Raw genomic sequence first — 22,226 nt, 5'->3', positions numbered from 1 at the left:
TGCTCGTAAGCCGTACGATCGCCAGCATTTTGGATCGCAAGGACTCGTACGCACATGCGCATAACTAACCGTACGCATGCGTGGTTTGGAAACATCGGATGCGTATGACCGAGCGGCCGCTTACGACCAACTCTGAATGAGGTCCTCAGTCCTCAAGGCACACTAATAGTCCTGGTTTTAGTGATATCCATGATTGCGCACAGATCAGTGCTCGAAGTGTGCCGGTATGTAACGGTATGACATACCGGCACTTCAAGCACAGAACATTTTTTTTTTTAAGTACGATTCATGCCTGCAGAGCTGAAATTGGAGGCGTGGCTTGAGTCTCACTCGAGCACACCCCGGAGCTCTGCTGTGCTGCTGCCCGGCCGCCGTCTCCCACTCCCCTGACTGCCTCAGTGACAAGACCCTCACCCTGTCACCGCATTCAAGTGCGAAACTACCGAAAGTGTACTCTGCAATGGGTCCCATGGGGAGTAAGTGGCCTGCTGTGCCCCCCCACCCGCTGGTCCTTGACTCCCGCTGCTCCTGTACGTGTAATCAGCGCAGTCCGGTAATCTATGAGGATCTGAGACGGCTCCGCCTCCTGGTGAGTGTTAATCCTTTACTGCAGCAAGCGGTGAATCACTCGCTGCTGCTGCCACTTTGTAGTCTACGTCCCGTAGCGCCAGACTAGCCCCGTAACCCGCCGGTACATGTGTGGGGGACATCAGGCAGATCAAGTTGGTGACTGACTGCTGATTCTATACTGGCGCTGCAGAGAGCAACGGCGCCCCCGCCGCTGCATTGTCATCAGGGTCCTGGGAAGCCTACCTGACCACATCCCTTGGCTGCACATCATACAGTGCAGTAAGCTGGCTCTGGACACTGGTGACCTCCCAAAACCAAAGGTGTGAGCTATTATCCGATAACATCCCATTCCTCCCCTACCTTCTCATCCAACTCTGTTGTTTCCCCATTGTTTTTGTTTGTCACACACACTGCAGTATTGTCACCCTCTCTCCTCACCTTCTGTCTCTCCCTGTCTGTCACTTTCTGTTCATCTGCCTTTCCCAGTCACCCTTTGCCTCTCCCTATCACCCTCTGCTCATCACCCTCTGACTTTCACCGTTACCCTCTGTTCATCACATTCTGCCACTGGCCATTAACCTCTGCCCATCACCATCTGCTCTTCACCCTGTGCCTCTCTCATAACCCTCTGCTCAACACCTTCTTCTCATCACCCTCTACCTTTTGCCGTTACCCTCTTACTATCAAACTCTGCCTCTCCCCATCACCCTCTGCGTGTCACCCAATGCCTCTGCCTGTCAACCTCTGCCAGTGACCCATCTGTGGAGCATCAGAAAAGTGCTGAAATCAGATACTGCTCAGTTTAAAGGGGGCAACATATTATTAATTGATTAAAAGAAGCATAGATTATTAGTATTATTTGATTAAAGGGGGCACAGATTATTATTAGACACTGGGATGTTGTCTGGCATTCTGTTTGATTCACCGCCGGCCGAATTTTACCCCCTAACCCTAACCTCCCCCCCACCTTTTACTAACCCTAATCCCCCCTCTAAGTGCCTAAACCTAATCCCCCTTCCCCGCCGCCTAAACCTAAGTCCCTCGGGGGGGTGCCTAACGCACCCCCCGGGGGTGCCTAACGCATCCCCTTCCCCTAGCCTCAACCTAACCTCCCGAGGGGGTGCCTAACCCTAAGTCCCCCCCGGGAGCTCTAAAACTACCCCCCCCCCGCGCGCTGCTGTCCGCCCCCTGCATCCCTTCGATAGGAATGTTGGGCATCGGTCTCCCGGCATCGGCAAAATGACAGGTGTCTAGATTTAGACGCCTGTCATTTAACCCTTGCCGGGATTAAGTAGTCTGGAAGCCAGCGGTCGGCATTGCATCCACCGGCTTCCTAAATGTATACCGTTGTCTGTATTGTTTGGTGGTCACATGGCGCACTACCATGTGGTATATTTAGCGTTTGGCCTAGAAGGGAGGGGCCCAAAGCATTTTTTGCACCTGGGCACTACCACTCACAACTTCCACCACTGGCCGCAGTTACTGTTTTTCGGCTGCCTGAGCCATATCTCACTCAGTCACGCTGCAGAGCCCTGTTGTATGCCACCACCTAGGTGCCTGTGTGTGACTTTACTGCCGCCCGTCCCCTGGTGACTGTGCGGCTGGCTGGAGCTCGTTCCTGCTGCTGGGGCCTCTTAATTGCTCCCATACTGCTCCCCTCCTCATCTCCACTCCTCCGGATTGATCCCTTTCCACTCCAACTTTACAAGTTAAGGTCCCTATAAACTAGATGATGTGCTCACGATGCAATATCGTGAGCGATTTCCCTTGAACTCTCCTCGGCAGCTCCCAGCCCATCCAGGACATGATATTGTGTTAAAAAGTGTCCAATCTGACCAAAGATCTATATTGCACAAAATCTATCTATTGCACCAAATCGTGTATGAAAGTGGCAAATCTTACCTGCAGCAGGAAAGATCTGAAGATGCGATGTACGACCAGCGGGTCCGTGCATCGGCATTGTGAGTGGACACTCACTATTTGGACATATTTTACACGATTTGTCGTTCCGATGCATCGAAATCGGGCGACTCGTGTAGTATGTAGGCACCTTTAGACAGCCTCCTTCTCAGCTCTGTTATAGAAGCAACTGGTGAGTAATACCAGACTCTACAGTTATTATTCTATTATTCCTGTACCCCTGTGTCTCACACCTCCTATGTGTACCCTACCATCCCTGTGTGCCTCCACACCTTTATGTACCCCTTTTGTGTACCCATGTGACGCGTGGCCATGATCATATTTATACTGAGACATTGTTTGTATTTCAACCACTGCCACGTCTTCAAATTTTCCATACCCCCACTTCAAAATTCCCACTTCGACCACTGGCACAGATGGTTAAATCAAAATAACTGAGGTACTAATTAAGGCCCTGATTCAGAGCCGGACGCTCTGACCAGAGCGCTCGCTCTGAATCAGGGCCCACCTCCATAAATATGGAGCGTCCTCCTGGACGCTCGTATAGCGTGCAGGATGATGGTCGCGATGGTCTTGACCATCGCGACTATCGCCAGTGCGAGCAGAAGCCTGCGGTTGAGTTTCTCAACCGCAAGGCCAGGAGTGATTTTGGCTCTATCAGAGCCAAAATCACTCCCACTGACATCACTAGTGATGTCAGTGGGGCCGGCTTCTGACGGTAGGCGTTCCCTTGGGAACGCCTCCGTCTGGCAGGCACGCCCCCGGCACGCCCACCAAAGGGGGCGTGCTGTCAATCAACATCGACAGCACGCCCCCTTTGATCAGACACAACGAGCGAAGGAAAGTCCTTCGCTCATCGCGTCTCGCGCATGCGCACGACGGAGCTCCCTCCGTCGTGCGCATGCGCAGTGCACACCATCGACCCACTTGCGAGCGGACAGCCGCTCGCGAGTGGGTCTGAATCAGGCCCTAAGTCACTTGTGCTCAAGTATGGCTGTCACCAAAACCTTGACTGTTAGCGTGCCTTGAGGACCATGGTTGGGAACCCCTGCTGTAGAGAGTATCAGTGTTTTAGTTAATAGAAGCTGTAATTTGCTAATGTGTTTTTGCCTTTTATATGTTCTGTGCTCACTTCTTTATGTGCTTGTCACTGCTTTAAACAGGCCATTTAAGGTGGTGAGTCTGTTACTTTTAAACTATAACTTGTCTATACACAGAAAATGGCATCATTTAAAAAAATTCAAAAATAAAATAGAAAATGTTTACATTCATTATTATAAAATTGTGAATATAAATAGGGGTCAATTCAGTTAGGAAAGACCTACGGGCGATTTGTGTAATGTGCCGCTGCAATAGTGTTGGAACGCCAGCAACTGCACACCAAGCCCACCTTCACCCCAAAATTGTGTATTTTTGTTCACAGCCCCATAAAGGTGCATATTAAAACACACAAACACACTCTCTGTAATACTGTAAGTGCGGCATATGCGGGCAATAGGTCATGTTCATTGTCTGCCATTGAATTGACCCCTCACTGTCTTAAGGGGAAATTCAATTGCTGACTATGGGGAAGATGTACTAAGCCTTGAAGAGAGATAAAGTGGAGAGATATAAAGTATCAGCCAAACAGCTCCTGTCATTTTTCAAACAGAGCCTATAAAGTGACAGTTAGGAGCTGATTGGTTGGTACTTTATCTCTCTCCAATGCTCAGTACAACTCCCTCAATGTGCGCTGCACACATATATGCTAGTTATCGGTGGTGCCGACATCGAGGGAAAACTTGCTATGCCGGCGGACGTGTTGTGCTATTCTGAGATGCCACATTGCATCCAGCCAGACAACTTAAATTTCCCCCTTGTCTGAAATTAAACAATGTGACTTATACCATTGCTCTACATTTGCAGAAAGAAAAGTGATTTTAAGCCATAATTTTTAATAAAATACATTTTAATCAAAGTATAAAATTCCTATGTGGGGGTGAAAGCAGAACGTTACTTACATTCCTCAGTACAGCTGTGTACGCTCCCCCAAAATCCAACAGTCCAAGTTTAATAGAGTATACTTTACCGCTGATTTTTCCCTCTAAATTTGCCCTGATGAGAAAAAATTATATTCTTCAAATAAAGAACAAGTGGTATAAGGATAATGTATATATAATGGCAGCTTGTAAAAAGGAATCTGGAAATATGTTCTCATATCTTTTAGCATCTTACATGTCAAATTACACAGTGCTGTAAACATCTGTATATTGCAGAATCCACAATAATGTATAATTACAAACTAATGGCCTATACCAAACTCGGTCCACAGGACCCCACACAGGTCATGTTTTCCAGGTCACCCAGCAGGTGCACAGGTGTATTCATTACTCACTGACACATTTGAAAAGATTCACAGGTAGAATTAATTATTTTGCTTGTGATTCTGTGAGGAGACCAGGAAAACATGCACTGTTTGGGATCCTGAGGACCGAGTTGAGAACCCGTGGCCTATACTATTGTCCCAAAAATAATAACTATAAGGGTCAATACAAGTAAAGATTGCGATGCAGGAGTGCACATATATTTTCCATATACAGTACATCCGGAATTGTGACAAACTCACAGACTTTGTACACACCTCTATGTGGGCGAGCAAAGATTTGTGAACTGGATCTTAATGGGATCGCGTTTCAGAATACGATCTTCACCTAATTGAATAGACTGTATAGTCTGTATAATATGTGAGATGGGTTGTTTGTTGGGTATGTGTTCATTAGTTAATGGGATACTATATTTCATTTAGTGGTAATGTCAATTAAAATATATTACTTGTCAAAAAAAATAAATCCTTACTTTATCCATAAGATTTTGGTATATGCTCCTAGGATCGCCATATGTGTTCTTACATACAACCTTTATATACTTTATAGACACTATCCAGGGATTTGTATGGACCAAAATGCAGTACAGCCACTGTGATTGGAATAACGTTGTCCATTTTCGCCGAGGTTCCCAAGGCTCCCCAACAGTTCAGGTTTTAGAGATATCCACGTTTGGGAACCTCTGCCATAGAGATCTGTTAATTGATCAGTATTGTAACAAATGTTTAAGCTGCACTCACCTCTAACCATGCAAATTTGTGGGAAATAAAATGTTATGTTTAGAGAGAGGAGAAATGACTGCCAATTTCATCACAATGTCAGAGGTTTGCTGTAGATTAATTTAATAATTGAATAAATGACAGTCACTGGAGAATCAAGACAATCACAGTGCATGCATTGGATTTCAGAGAATCCATTCAGAAATCATCAATAAAGGTCTCTCTCTCGAGTCCTGCAGTGGCAGTGCTGCACAAATCAGGGGGAAAATGGCACGGCGGCCATTTTGTCAGCTATTTACACATGGGCAGTAGAGCACTTGCAGGGAAAATGGCTGCAGACCTGCGCAAGCGCAGTAGACTGTCGCAGCGCCAGAGTCTACTCACTAGTGCCACCGGCTAGAAAGAGGAGGGGACCCGGATGGAGACTGCGCACAGGTCTCTGGTAACAGTATATAGTAAATGTTTCCATACGTCTTAGGTTTATTCTCCAAAGTTTATAACTTTATCAAGTGTGGCCAGGGGGTGCTCTATGGTCTCAACTATGTGGCCTAATGAGGGCTGAGATCCACAGCTAGTTATATCTATACTAATGAAATGCACACCTGCAATTAGTCTATATTCGGAGCAAACTGGAAGTGGCTACCTGGGGATAGGACTGAGTGGGTACGCACTGACTGTAGAATTTCTTGACACATAAAGCAGCTTGGCGCTGATGTATCTAGAGTGGGCCTTATTTATGTTTATTTTTATTTATACTGTGACCTGATGGTTCTATCTGAGAACACTTTCTTTTGTGAAGATAATGTGAATTCAATAAACCTAATTATCTTCCTGATGATATAAGCTGGTGAATGCACTATTTTGTTGTTCTGGACTATATATACAGTATACAGACGGTCAGAAAACAGACAGCAGCATCCTGATGTAAGTACCCTAACCCTCCCCTCCCGCAGCCTAAAGGGGCCTATCCTTTAGAAGATTTTTTTTTGTGAAAGACCAAAGACTTTCCTGCCAACAAAAAGTCTTTCATGCTAATGTCTTTCACAGACATGATAGACTTTTGTGAACAATTTCTTTATAGACCAAGGACCAAGGATTGTCGCTGAAGAGACACGGGAGTGAACATTTTTAATGAGTGGAGTGAATATTCAATAAAGAAGTCATTTGCATATCCACTGAACGACTCTCTAAAGTTGTTCAGCAATATGCAGAAATTGACCAGCGTGTTGGAACGACAAACGTCTTCAAAAAGTCATCCGTGGGAATGTGCGTCGCTGGACGTTTGCAGCCTGTCCATTACATGACTTTGTGGATTGTTCACAAAGTCCTGTAATGGATAGGCCCCTTAACTGTAACCCCCCCCTCCTGCAGCCTAACCCTTATCCTACCCCTGCAGCCTAACCCTAACTTCCCACCCCACCCAGCCTAACCCTAACTCCCTCCTAGTGCCTAACTCTAACCCTAATACTTACTGTTGGGATGTCAGCGGTCGGGAATCTGACTACTGTCAGGATTCCGGCGCCGGGATTCTGACCGCTGACATCCCAACCACCGGAATGACAACTACATCCCATGAGCATCACAGTAGCGTAGTCTTGCATACAGATTATGGCAGTTTGTGGTAAAGAGAGCAAGTAGTAAAAGTTACATTTCCCTATTTGTACACAATATAATTAATAATGTACTGAAATATCCTAAACATGATATAAAGCAGAATATCATATAATAAGATACATACAAATTAAATTAAATACAATCAAAATTGTCTATAAAGTAATCTAAAAAAAAACTCCACGGGTTTGTTTTATATAGCATAAATTGTAATGAATTAAATATCTGTTGGAGAAGTTAATCCGCAATTATCTAATCAGATGTGATAGCCATCATCATCATTGTGTCTTGTCGTAGCCGCCCTCCAGCACCTACGCAATTGCATGAAAGAGCCCTTATTGTGCTCGGCCTATGTGTCTATTTTCCTCTCACATTCTGCCTATCCAGTCTAAAAAATCAGAAGAGGCAAAAATATATACATAGGGATATACTGTATACATATCTATTTTGATGTGCATGCACAGAAGTGCGTGCTGTGTGCCAAAGAAAAAAACCAAAGAAGTACATCCAGTTCTACATGACCCCTGTGTGGACAGTATTTCAGCATTTGCTGACTGATTTTTTTTTCCCTCCATTTTGCTCTGCCCCCTCCGGCCCTTGCAATGCACATTTGTGACCTAAGGACAGAACCCGACAGTGTAAACTTTTGCAGTTACTATTAGCAGTGAAAGTGGTAGTGTTAGGGCTTTGTGGGACAGTTGCTTTTTGGGGCAGCTGTCTCAGTAACAGAGAAATAATGAATTTCTCCAGTAGATTTGTATCGCAAATTATGGCAAGTAAATTCCGGAACTTACCTGGGGCCATTGGAAATTGTTATGAATCGTCCCTCTAAACTCAAATTGGACTCTAGATTAAAAATAATATTGGTTTTGCGAAGTGAGATTATTAAAACGAGATAAGAGGGTGTAAAGTGCTAATTTCTTGGGGAATTCCTTGATTTGCAGGTGTAGTGTTCACAATTCCCTGCTGTGGTCGAAGATTTGATCCAGTTCTTCCGTAGAGATGGTGATTTGCATAATTCAGTGCAATTTGTAGGTAATTTAGGTGAATCAGTATAAATAGTATAAACAGGATTTCTGTGTTTTCATGTATGCCTATTTGTATTGTTTTGTTACACCAATACCGCAGGCCTCATTTATCAATGAGTTTTATCACTCAAAACGAGTGATAAAACTTGTTGCGTATGATAATGGTGCTCCAGCCAATCAGCTCCTAGCTGTCATCTGTTTGAAAAATGACAGTTGGGAGCTGATTGGCTGGAGCACCATTTGTCATACACAGCTAGTTTAATCACTCGTTTTGAGTGATAAAACTTGTTGTTAAATGAGGCCCACAGTGTCTGGCTCACCGCACAATACTGATATAATTAACATTATCATGTACAGTATACTATATTGTCGAAGCCAGATGATTGGCTGAGACCAATCTTAAATTAATATCTGGTGACACCATTTTGTGTCGCCCCTGACGACGCCATCTTGCGTCATCAGCACAAAACCATTGTGTACGATGCTATATTTGATTATTAGTGTCATGCATCTGCTTTGCTACCGCTTATTGTTGAAAGTCCTGTCAAAACCTATACGCTCATTAAATAGTACACATAAAATATACAAGATGCACAACGTGCAGTTGCGCTGTTTATCAAAGCACAGATAAGCACAAAACACATAGACGCACAACGCATACTAGCGACTCACACATGCAATCTCTTATAAAAAGGTTCCCAAGCATTAAGCTTAATGTTAAAGGTTTTATTAGCTAATACTTATGTTATAAAATGTAAAGTATATGCTGTTTAAGGTATAGAGACTAGGAGACAGGTCATGTTTGGTACCATTCTGAATCACTGTTTATTTGCAGATCTCCGGTTCTATCGGCAAGGAGATCGCATCATGCGTATGTATGCATATGTATCAGCTGTACCTTTGTATTTTATTGTCTTTTGCGCTGGTTGTGTTAGATCAAAGCGTGTAACTTTCTTTTTATTGCAATAAGAACTTTTGTGCTTTGGAACCACAATATAAGTCTGGAAAGCAATTATTTCTGTTTAGCGATTTAGGGGTATCAATAGTTGGGGGCTCGTAGTTTGGAGGTCACGCTACCGAGAGGTCGCACTATAGCGTATGGATCTCGGTTTTACAACAAAGGGTGGAAGGCGCCATAAGCAGGAAAGAATGCACTGTGTTCGAAACCTGCACCATCTGGTGTTGTGAAACCGATATCCGTTGTTATGTGATTTCAAGGAGCGCTGACTAGGACCTGGGGCAGGAAAGAAAAGTTTGTTTCTTTCATTGTCTGTCTTGGCGCTAGAGTGCGAGTCGCACAATAATGTATACGTGTTTCCTGTATTGCTGCCACATGTTCAAACAATCGTTCTGATAGTATTGTTGTATTGATAGTGTGATTACATTGTTTAAAACTTATGAATCATACTGCCATATTAGCGAAAAGTCTAGTTTCTGCGCAGAAAACTAAAGGTGTATGAAAGCAGATGTGTGATTGTAACGTGATAGAGGCTACTACTGTGTGTGGGGCCTATGCTAGGTACCATGTGTTGGTCCTAAAGACTCGGTGTTTGACGAGGCAGAAAGCTACTGTGTGTACACATAGCTGGTGTATTGCAAGGACAGGGATTTTGTACCTTGAAGAAAACAAGAAGTTTTCGAAAATTCGGCTCCCAATTGTGATCGCAGAGCCCATTGATCAGTTAGGTTTTCTGGACACTGCGACTAAACCGCACAGTTGGGTAGACCATGATTGTAACTTGGGTTGTAGTGGAGGAAATCACTGGAAAGGGTAAGTGTTATTGGAACACTTAAATTCTAACAGGGGAGAGTACTCAAAAAGGGTGAGCTATCGGACAAGGGCTGAAAGGTGTCCGGAAAGACAGTTTAATTGTATAAGACATTATTCTGTTCCTCGTTGTGTGCGCCGTCCATAACAGTTAGCGGGCCGGTTGTGTACAATGGGATAGGAGTGCGTGAACGTAGCTCCATAGGAATCATTCACCAGTCCACATTCACTAGCGATAAGTTGCCTAGTGTTTCCCAGATGGGTGCTAAGCAGACGCTGGGAATGGTCGACGATGTGCTGCTTTTGGAAGGGCCGACAGGTTCGGCAAGGCATATAATGTATACAAAGTATGGTGCGTATGCAAGTGCGTACTGTGATGTATGGGTTAAGATGACCAAGAGATGTGTGAAACCTTTTCCTAAAATTGGCAGTTTTGATGTGGAGGTGTTGAATAATGTTAGAGATGGCATCTGTGTGGTAAAATCTCTAAAGAAACGTGTAAAGTATAATGATTTTTTAAAATTATGACAGCATGAGGGGAACACGTGGTTGAGTGGTGTGCTCGCGCTGCTAAGTGGCGTCGTGAGCACTACGCAAAAGGGTGTGCACGTAACGCAAAACAGCGTTGTGCACGCACCTCAAGGGAGCGCGCACGCGGCGCTAGTCAGCGTCAGGTGCGTGCCGCAAAGTAGCGTACACACACTGCAAGGTAGTGGCACTAAGGGTATAAGTAATATCGCATGTGCACCTCCGCCACCCTATGTGGCTGAAGGTGATGGTACAGCCGAAACTAAAAATTATAAAAATGTAACAAGTAATTTGTACCCTATCCTGAGTAACCATAAGGAAAATGTTTGTGTAGATGATGAACCTGTTGAAATGTCAGCCATTGCATATGCAGTAAATCTGTTAGACACAGCACTAAACCTAGAAAGGGAAGTGATCCAACCAGCTGTATCAGCAGAAGGGATCCCATCAGTTATACCAGCAGTAGAAATTGGTGAAGGTAATACAGTGCATAGTAGTAACAGATTGAACCCCCAGAATACTAAGGTAAAAGTTTCCATAAGTAACCATAAAAATAGCAAAGTGGTAGGTGTCCATCCTGTCCGGACAAAAACTCCCAATGGGAATCCGGACATAAGTGGTGTAGTACCCACACGGGTACTACACCACACGGGATGTAGCAATGCATAGTCCATGGAAGAGCAGAGTTACATTCAATAATGACAGAATTTCCAGACCCTAGAAAAGAATTAGCTAAAAATTTGTAAAAGATTTAGGTAATGCTCATGAGCCAACCAACAAAGATTGGCGAGTGGTACTACAGGCATGTCTTCCATCCAATACCGATGTGAAAAAGTTTATCACAGATTGTGTATTGAATGGGTATTGAATGGCTATAGTCCTTTAACTGATGAAAACAATCAAGGTAACATTACAATCATAGTCACCCAATTGGCCGTATATTTTCCAGTAGTAGTGAACTGGAGCAAAATTTTCACCATTAGGCAAATGGATAGTGAGTCTGCAGCAGATTATTTCACCCGAGCACTGCTAACAATCACACAATATACAGGCATAGAAAATATAAAAGACAACACACACCACAGGGAAGTAGCTGTCACTGTACTTATGGATGGTCTTCAAAGACACTCTAAAGACCAGGGTTCAAACCTCTCAGCCTAACTGGAGAGGAATTATTGTAGATGCCCTCAGGGAGTCAGCTATAGAACATGATAAAAAAGAAAGAGAAGAGAGAAACACAAAGTGAGAAGCTAATGGCTGTTAGCATTCAAGCTTTAGAAGGAATGTACACACAGCCACAAAAGTCATACCACACACAGCCACCAAACACATATCAACATACCCAGCCAGAGACCTCATTGCACATGCAACCACAAACTCTGCATGCACAACAACAACTGTCCAACATAAGATGTTACACATGCAACCATAAAGGACACATAAGTAGATACTGTCAAGAGAGAAATGGAGGGACAAATAATAAGAAAATGCATAAGTTCATACCAAAAGGATACAATCAGAATGTAGGAAATCCCCAGCAGTTGGCAGCTCACATAGTGGCTGTGAATGCTTTACTGGAGAATGATAATCAGCTCTAGGGGTCAGGTCATACCTGTAATCTACAGCCAGTCAGGTTAACTGAGAGTACTAGGGAAGAACCTACAATGACAGTAAATATAGCTGGTACTAAACACTCTTTTCTTCTAGACACAGGGGCGACCAGATCAGTGTTAAATTCTCCATCAAATTTACAGGTGGCCAACAAGACAGTACCAGCAATGGGAGTAACGGGTAAAGTGCAGCATTATCCTTTAACCAAATCTGCAGAGGTTACTATCGGGGTGCTGCAAACCAAGCACTTATTTCTGCTGGCAGCAGCTGCTCCTACTAACCTACTGGGAAGGGATTTGTTATGTAACATGGGATGTGTCATTTATTCTACTCCTGATGGTATATTCCTAGATATCCCAGAGAAGGTTGCGCATGAGGTAAGGGATATATTGGACACTCCAAAAAGGTTAATGCTTCACTCTACCATTTTAGAACAAAGCCCATCCCAAGTAAAAGAGATGTTATCTCGAATACCGGGTTCACTTTGGACCAAGGATGGACAGGACACTGGATTGATGGCAAATGTATCTCCTGTAAGGGTAAATTTAAAAAGTAATAGGCAAGCTCCAAATATTCACCAATATCCGTTAAAGCCAGAGGTAGATCTAGGGGTTTATCCAATAATCAAAAGGTTGTTACAACAGGGGATTTTAATCCGTACAGCTAGCCCAGCTAATAGTCCCATTTTTCCAGTGAAGAAGGCTGGGGGAAGGGGCTATAGGTTAGTACAGGACCTTACGGTGTAAACAAAGTAGTTGAAAGCCAATTCCCTGTAGTGCCCAATACAGCTGTCATCCTCATGCAAATTCCCCCATCTGCAACCCATTTTACTGTCATTGACCTATGTTCTTCTTTCTTCTCTGTCCCTCTTCACCCTGACTGTCAGTATCTCTTTGCATTCACCTACAGGGGGGTACAATATACATGGACACGATTGCCCCAGGGTTTCAAAGATAGCCCCAGTATTTTCTCTCAAGCCTTACACGACTGTTTGCAATCTTTCCAACCAGGCAATGGATCTGTTCTAATTCAATATGTAGATGATTTATTGTTGTGCTCTGATTCGTTTATGTAATGTTTAAATGATACTAAACTACTGTTGCTTCATCTCTCACAGACAGGACACAAGGTTGCTAAGGACAAATTACAGCCATGCCAGACTAAGGTTAAATACTTGGGATACTGTCTAACCCAGGGCCTATGACATTTGACAACTGACAGGATACAGGACATACAGACCATGACACTGCCGCAGAACCAACAGCAAATCCGTACCTTCTTGGGTATGTGTGGATACTGCAGAACGTGGATCCCTGGTTTTTCTATTTTGGCCTTACCTTTGCAGGAATTGGTGTCATCCTCAAAGCCCGACCATGTTAAGGACAGTCTGACAAGAGCACCTGCATTGGGAATGCCAGATTATGAAAAACCTTTTGATATATATTGTACGGAGACTGATGGCTGCGCAGCAGGCATCCTCACTCAAAAACATGGTGATGCTAGTAGACCTGTAGCATACTACAGTGCCCAATTGGACACTGTGGCAAGATCACTCCCAACGTGTTTAAGAAGTGTAGCAGCAACCGCTCTTTTGGTCAGTAAGAGTGAGGATGTAGTATTAGGCCATGATATGATTGTTTATACACCACATGCTGTATCTGCTTTGCTGAATTCTGCCCAAACCAGTACACACCATTTCCCCTTTTTGCCTTCTGAGGAAACCGCTATTTCCAAACAGCAGAGAAACGCCTTAAGGAACAGGGTTACTCCGTCCCAAAGCAGCTGTCTCTAATTGATATACTGCTGGACCACCTAAGCCCTTTCTTCGACCAACAGCTGATCAGCGTGGGCTCCTACTACATTACCTCCTGTGAAGCGTGCCACCGCTCTTTCTATCGCTAGCCTGTTGGCAAGGACAGTGAAGCTGTGTAAGCAGAATTCCTACTGCACACTTAAACAGCAACCTGCACTACTGCTCCCTGGTAAGCGTGCCGCCGCTCTCTTCACCGCTAGCCTGCTGATAAGGACAGTGAGGCTGTATAAGCAGAATTTCTACTGCGTATAAAAACAGCAAATCTGCATTACATGGCCTTATGGAGACCGATTAAGTAGAGTCCGTATTGCTTTTAAACAACTGCCAGTGAGTATTACTGACCGATCAAACAGAACTCTTATTGCTTCTAACAACTGACAGTGGTTAGAAAGTAATCAGGAAATTGTAAAAAAATTTCTCCAAGATTCATGATCTTAAGATTTCCTGTAACATATGAGCTACTAATCTGGACTGTTTTAAAGGTCATCAAATACGGAAAAGTGGAGTTGTAATTTAGCTAGTGAGATAAATTCTCTTTTTTGAAAGAAGGAATAGGAATTACTTCAATATTTTGGTCCTAAAAGGATACTAACTAACTGCTCCCAATTGGGTTCCTATCAGACGGAGATTATTTATATTAGCACATATTTTATCAATTATTTTTGAAGTTGTACTAATTTTATAATGTCTGTACAGCATTGTATCTGTGCAATCTAATTTAATCTGTGTATTTAATATGTTGATGGATATATTTTATATTAAAAATTTCTTGATACTTTCTTGAAATCTTTCTGCGCTCCTTGTTATTTGGTTAATAGTGGTTTATGTTTCCTCAGCTAGGTTCACAAAATGGGAACTAGCTCTAATGGCACCTGCAAATATCACCATTAAATGGTGCCGTATGTTAAACCCAGCAATGTATTTACCATATGTGCCTCAGGATGCACAAAGAGTGGAGAGAGGTGAGTCAGTGGTTGAAGGTGAGTTTTGCAGGTATACTAATACACATGATTGTATGGAATATTTGAATCAGACCTTTACTGCAAGACCTGACATACGTGATACACCATTAGAAAATGTAGATGTGACATTTTACACGGATAGGAGTAGTCATAGACAAACTGACACAGGAGAATTATGCACAGGTTATGCTGTTGTTGATGATGAGGATATTGTAGAAGCTGAACCACTTGGTCCACCTCATTCAGCACAGGTAACTGAACTGGTGGCATTAAGGAGAGCATGTGAACTGGCAGAAGGTAAGTCAGCTAATATCTACACTGATTCTAGGTATGCCTTTGGGGTAGTCCACGATTTGGGGCTGTTTGGCGTCTTCAAAATTTTATGACAGCAGCAGGCACACCAGTTGCAAACTTACACCACATAAAAGGACTCTTGACAGCAATCCAACTACCAAAGGCAGTAGCTGTCATCAAGTGTAAAGTCCATACATGCGAAGAAGACCCGGTGTCACTGGGCAATAACAGAGCAGACGCAGCTGCCAAATGGGCAGCAGGGTTAAGAGTTAACATACGTACCAGTTAATCAAATGATGGTTTTTCAGGCAATTGATACCCAAAAATTAATTGAGATGCAAAATTTGTGTTCCATTCAGGAAAAGACACTCTGGAGATCAAAAGGATGTGGACAGGAGTCCTCTGGACTCTGGAGAGATGGACAAGGTAAGCCGGTGGCACCCAAGGCATACTACCCAAGCTTGGCTGAGGCAGCGCATGGTCTGACTCACCTGGGAAAGCAAGGTATGTGCAAGTTGGTCAAAGTGTAATGGTGTGCACCTGAATTTTCTTCTCAAGCTGAAAAGAGGGCTATGTCCTGTTTGACTTGCTTGAGGAAAAACGTTGGAAAAACAATACCAACCGAGCCATCCCACATCTCTCCGACAGATGGACCTTTTCAGGTAATACAAATTGATTTCATCCAATTACCACCCTGCAGGAATCTCAAGTATGTATTAGTTTGCACATATGTGTTTTCTAATTGGGTGTAGGCATATCCAGCTGCCACTAATACTGCTGTTTTTACTGCTAACAAGATTGTTCAGGAATTGTATGCAGATATGGTATCCCTAGAATCATAGAAAGTGATAGGGGTACTCATTTCACTGGTGATGTTTTCCAGAACATGTGTAAGTTAATGGGTATTAATAGTAGACTTTACACCCCCTACTGACAGCAAGCCAGCGCAAAGGTGGAGAGAGTGAATGGTACTATTAAGAACAGACTAAGTAAGGTCATGGCTGAAACTGGATTAGGATGGCCAGAAGCCTTACCGCTAGTCCTCCATAGCATCAGGACTACTCCTAGAAATGCTCTTAATCTGTCCCCCTTTGAGATACTGTTTGGGAGACAACCTCATTTGATTGTAAGTCCACAGGAGGATTTGAAGAGTAACAACGAGGTTACTGTAAAATACCTTATAACAATGAGTAAACAGTTGAAACAGCAACAACAGAAATTGAAATTGATATCACCTGACATGCCTGAAACAAACTGTCATGATGTTGAACTTGGAGAATATGTTATGAACCAAAATTTCTTACATTCAGGTTGTTTGACAGACCGGTGGGAAGGACCGTATCAAGTGTTACTGACAAGTATGACATTGTTGAAAGTAGCAGAGAGAGATACCTGGGTCCATTCCACTCACTGCAGAAAGGTCAATCACCCAGAGGAGATACAAGGTGGAGGCGAGACAGATAATGTGGACCTGTCGATTACAAGCCTGTTCTGGGAGAGTTAGAGATTGCAGTGGAACACCTGAGCTAGGGAAATTTGCAGACCACTATTGCAGCAATGGAGTGGCGGGCTAGGGTTGTGTTTGTGTTTCCTTCCAGGGTTCTCATCATGTGCATTTGTTTTGGGATTTTCTGTTTCTGTGATGGAGGACAGATGACGGAGAGGGAGGTTGATGGTGATATCGATGGAGTGGGGTCAGGAGAAGGAAAGATAAAACCATTAGGGTGGTATTTGGCAAAACCCAGTATAGTAATTAAGAGATCTGTCATCCTAGAAACTCAGAGTCAGTGTGAAGGTCTATTGTCTGAGGAATACTGTATTTGTGCAAACTGTGGATTCCTAATTGATGAAAAATGCATCCAACGATGCCAGTCCAGGAGTGGTCTGTATTTGGGTGAGCATCCTTTAGAGGATTACCATTCCTTAGTGGGTAAGGTCTTAAACAAGATTGAGTCTTGGGTTTGCACTCATGTGCCTCAGGGACAATATAATGTAGGTTTAGTACCATTCCCGTTAAACGTCCCTGAGGTTCTTGGATTACATAAGGGGAAAACACTGGACGGGAAATTGGTTAAGTCCAAACCTCCAAATTTTAAGCTTCACCCGTACCAAGTAGATAGAACTCTCTTGTGTTTAAACTTCACCAATTCCAATAAACCAGGAAATTGGGAGGTGACCGGGAACAATCAGACAATGACCTTCTCACTCAGAGCTGATAATGGACCACTAGATGATATACTTGTACATAATATTACAAACAGTGGGAGATATTTCTGGCATAGGTATACTCGTAGTCCCATCAAGGAGATGGTTGGCAGAGTACCAGTAGGGTACTCTGCAGATATTATACAACCAGACGTGTATTAGCCAAATGGGAGAACCTGGGATAGGATCCTTTGTCAGAAAAATGTGTTTAATGGTAATGATGCATTCTATTCCCTATGTACTCCCAGATGATGTGTATTATATATGTGTAAGGAAAGGGTACAAGTGGCTCACTCCGAGTTCAGAAGGTTTATGTTATCTGGGAAGGGTACTCCCAGAGGTTATGACCCTTACACATGGTGAAATGCTTGGTATTCATAAAAACACACCATCTCGATATCTTCATACATAGTATGAACACAGAGACAAAAGAAACATGATACCTGGTGATGTACATACAGCCACACAGTTGATTAGCGAAACAACTGGCTTCCAAATTTTGGTAGCATTAGATCCCACCAGGATCGCTCGGGGTACTTTAAATTTTAGATATATCCAAGACCTTGCTAAATTAATAGATAATATCACCGAGATGTATGAGGACACGTTCAGGTACACAGGTAAAGAGCTACAGGCCTATAAGAAAGAACTTGTGCAACATAGACTAGTTTTAAATTATTTAACAGCGGTTACTGGTGAATACTGTGTGACTCTGGCCACCAAATTGGTGTCAAGTGTTGCACTTACATCACAAACAATACTAGTGATCACAAAGAGGTGATAGACTGGAAGATGGACGAAATTCTGCAGCTGAAATGGGAAATTCGAAAGAACCATAATGCCTCATTAACTGAGGTAGGGGAAAAGGTAGAAGAGTGATTCTCGTAGTTGAACCCTGTAAAATGGTTCTCCGGTCTAGGAAAGTGGGTTAAAGAAATGGTTGCTAGTGTAGGTAAGCTCCTGATCCTTATATTGGTTGTCATCTTAGTAATTGGCTTATGTGTCAGATGTGTTCCTGCTGTGTTGAAGTGTGGAAAATGTTATGCTATGGTAACCCGGGAGAATTAAATTATGATGGTGGTTAGTAGTAATGGTATGAATACCAAGGTAAATGAAGAACTATATTACAATCCTGAACTAGAATGTACCATCAGATGATGTATAGATTCATCCATGCATGAAATGTATTATCAAATGTTATTTTAAACATCTTAAATAATGAAGTCCCTATCCCCTTCAAAACTTCCTTTATAGGATAGGTGCATCCCCACATCTTTCCCATGATCTTCCGGGATCCACGGTGTGCGTATAAGGGTAGTTTTATGTCCCTCCCAAGGGTGCAATATTGATGATTTATTGACCGGATTAAATAATATTTTATAGTGTATGACTGAATAGATTAAGACTAAAGTGTGATAGCATTTTGGTTGCTATCAAAGGGTGGACTGTCGAAGCTGGATGATTGGCTGAGACCAAATCTTAAATTAATATCTGGCGATGCCATTTTGTGTCACCCCTGACGATGCCATCTTGTGTCATCAGCACAAAACCATTGTGTACAATGCTATATTTGATTATTAGCGACGTGTGTCTGCTTTGCTACTGCTTATTGTTGAAAGTCCTATCAAAACCTATACGCTCATTAAATAGTACACATAAAATATACAAGATGCACAACGCACAGTTGCACTGTTTATCAAAGCACAGATAAGCACAAAACACACAGACGCACAAAGCATACTAGCGACTTTACACAATATTCTCACTCTCACACATGCAATCTCTAATAAAAAGGTTCCCAAGCATTAAGCTTAATGTTAAAGGTTTTATTAGCTAATACTTATGTTATAAAATGTAAAGTATATGCTGTTTAAGGTATAGAGACTAGGGGGTAAATTTACTAAAGTGAGAGTTTTGAGAAGAGAGTTTTAAAAGTGATGTTGCCCATAGCAACCAGTCAGATTCTAGCTATTATCTTCTAGAAGGTGCTAGTTAAATGTTAAGTAGAATCTGATTGGTTGTTATGGGCAACATCACTTTTAAAACTCACTTCTAAAAACTCTCACTTTAGTAAATTTACCCCTAGGAGACAAGTCATGTTTGGTACCATTCTGAATCACTGTTTATTTGCAGATCTCCAGGTCTATCGGCAAGGAGATCGCATCATGCGTCTGCAAGTTATGAATTATATGAAATTAGTGGTTAGAATGTAAATCTGTATGCAGTGTCTTTTACTAGTTGAAACCAGTTCTTCAGTGGGAAAGATACACAAAGAGCCGTTGGAGGGCTGAACTATCACTGACAAACTGACCTATGACCTGCATTGTACCAGAAGAACCAAGAGCAACAACCAATGGAATTATGCCAGCTCATTTCTATTGTATTGTGTATTGTCCACTCTCTGTAAGATATATAAATTAACACTCTTGGTCCTATAGTCAGTCTTCTTCTTTCTTTCATTGACAGAGGCTTCACCTTTGATGCCGGGAAATCTGGATACAGAGCGCTAGCGTATGTATCGGCTGTACCTTTGTATTTTATTGTCTTTTGCACTAGTTGTGTTAGATCAAAGCATGGAACTTTCTTTTTATTGCAATAAGAACTTTTGTGCTTTGGAACCACAATATAAGTCTGGAAAGCAATTATTTCTGTTTAGCGATTTAGGGGTATCAATAATATATTAATCACTTTCGTTGTACATTATAATCTATTTCATTATAAATATTTAATAATCTAATGCAGATTGTTGCTTTTGACAGTAATGGGCTGTAGAGATGTTTTGAAAAGGGAGGTGGGGATCATTGCTGGACAGGGCAACCAATCACATGCTAACTGCTGGCTGCTCCAGAACACAACCAATACTTCAAAGACACTAAACACTGCACACACTTTAAAATGTCTGTAAACTGCTTGTTGTCAAGTAGTGTGTAGTATTTCACAGCTTATTCTTGTTATTTTTAAGCATGTTACACACAAAATACACCTATTTTCACACGATTGGTCTGTCCAACCTATAGAAACTGACCATATCGTGTTAAAAATCGTCCAGTGTATGGGCACCTTAACTGTAGTATCCACCTGTGCCCAAGCAGGGTCACCATTTATCCCTACATGCAGAGTAAATTGGATGATAATGTGTTTTTTCAACATCGCTCATTATAATAACGGAAATATAGATAAACATTTCATAACTTACTTTCCTCTCTTCTGTGTGGCATAAACCGTTGAACTATTAGCATCAACATCAATATCTTGTCCTCCAACAGAAATATTATTTATTTTGTCAGGCAACGTATTGACAAACCTGCAAGGATACACAATGAGAGATTAGTACACGTGGGCTATGTGTTTAGCACATAACAAGGAAATACTATTGTGCTTCCTTCACAGCGCACACTTCATTACCTGTTTACAGGATGAGCAAATCACTATACTCTCAGCACCAGAGTCTGGGGAAATATTTCAAACCTGCCCAACTGATGGTGAGCAATTTATATGGCACCTGAGAGGGCAGGCCCTACGGCCAATACACTAGGGTGTACAATAGTTATTTACCTACTGTTTTTAGGTTAGAATTCCATGATCAACTAATAATTACATTTAGAAGATTACTTTTAGATAAAAAACGTTAGATCCTCAGGCACTGCACAACTGCTGGACTCTTGGACTGCCTGGTCGAATTCACTTTGGATGGAATCCAGTTTTGTATCAGTTATGCCCCACACAAAGCTATGTTAGTGTAAATGGAATACCATTTTACCTTGAACAAATAAGTTGAATCATTATAATGCTATGTAATGTATTCTTTCCTAAAGGATTCCTTTTATGTTTGTCTCTTATCCAGATAATATCAACTTAAATTTGGTACAGGGATACTTTTTAATACAAGTGTGCACATGATGACACGGAATGGGTATTAAATCCCGGTGGCTGAAGCCCGAACAATGAACCTCCCTTAGTGGTGCCTAACCCTAACCTCCCCCCAGGGGGTGCCTAACCCTAACCCCCCTTGCCGCACCCTAAACCTAAACTCCCCCCCAGGAGTACTTAACCCCAACCCCCCCCTTCCCGACCCTAAACCTAACCCTCTGCGGGGGGTGCCTAACCCTAACCTCTCCACACTGTAGCCTAACCCTCACCGATGGGTGCCTAACCCTAATCTCCCCCTGGGGTCCCTAAAATTAACCCTCCCCCTTCCTCTTGACTAACACCTTACAGGGCCCCGCTTACCTTCGTTTGGGATGCCGGCTGTCGGGTAGCAGGTAAATTAACTACATCCCTGATGAAACGATGGTGAACAATTATATATATATATATATATATATATATATAAATCACATTCACATTCTGCACTCACCATAATAACTAACAATAATAATAATAAACATAATAAACAGTGGGGTTCTATTTAAACAATGTGGTCACATACTATGTTGCACCCCAGATCTACGAATGGTGAGTGCCGTGGAGTAGTGCTTTTTTATATATATATATATATAAAGTTTATATAGTTCTGTGCAAAAGTTTTAGGCAGGTGTGGAAAATATGCTGCAAACTAAGAATGCTTTCAAAAATAGAAGTGTTAATAGTTTATTTTTATCAATTGACAAAATGCTAAGAACAGAAGATACATCATTCTAAATCAAATCAATATTTGGTGTAACTACCCTTTGCCTTCAAAACAGCATAAGTCAGGGATTTTGTAGGATTATAATCAGGTGTATGATTGAACATTCATACAAAATAGGTGATAATGATCATCATTGTCATATGTAGGTTGCAACACAGTTATGGACTAAAACAGAAGCAGCTGTGTATGAGGATTAAAACTGTG

General features: G+C 42.4%; 1 protein-coding gene across 1 annotated transcript in view; it reads right to left on the bottom strand.

The window, feature by feature from the left end:
- Positions 1–22,226, bottom strand: part of SLC15A2 (solute carrier family 15 member 2) — a 104,317-nt gene that overhangs the window by 5,815 nt on the left and 76,276 nt on the right. The window contains exons 19-20 of the mRNA XM_088473685.1: positions 20,589–20,696; positions 4,491–4,584 (exon numbers count right to left, since the gene is read on the bottom strand). Of these exons, the coding sequence (XP_088329811.1) occupies positions 4,491–4,584; positions 20,589–20,696 (202 nt within the window). The remainder of the gene's footprint in view (positions 1–4,490; positions 4,585–20,588; positions 20,697–22,226) is intronic.

Source organism: Taudactylus pleione, unplaced genomic scaffold, assembly GCF_031769625.1.
Source record: "Taudactylus pleione unplaced genomic scaffold, aTauple2 ptg000138l, whole genome shotgun sequence".
NCBI lineage: Eukaryota > Metazoa > Chordata > Amphibia > Anura > Myobatrachidae > Taudactylus > Taudactylus pleione.
Note: the sequence above shows the minus strand (reverse complement) of the source record. Positions and strands in the feature narration are given on the sequence as shown.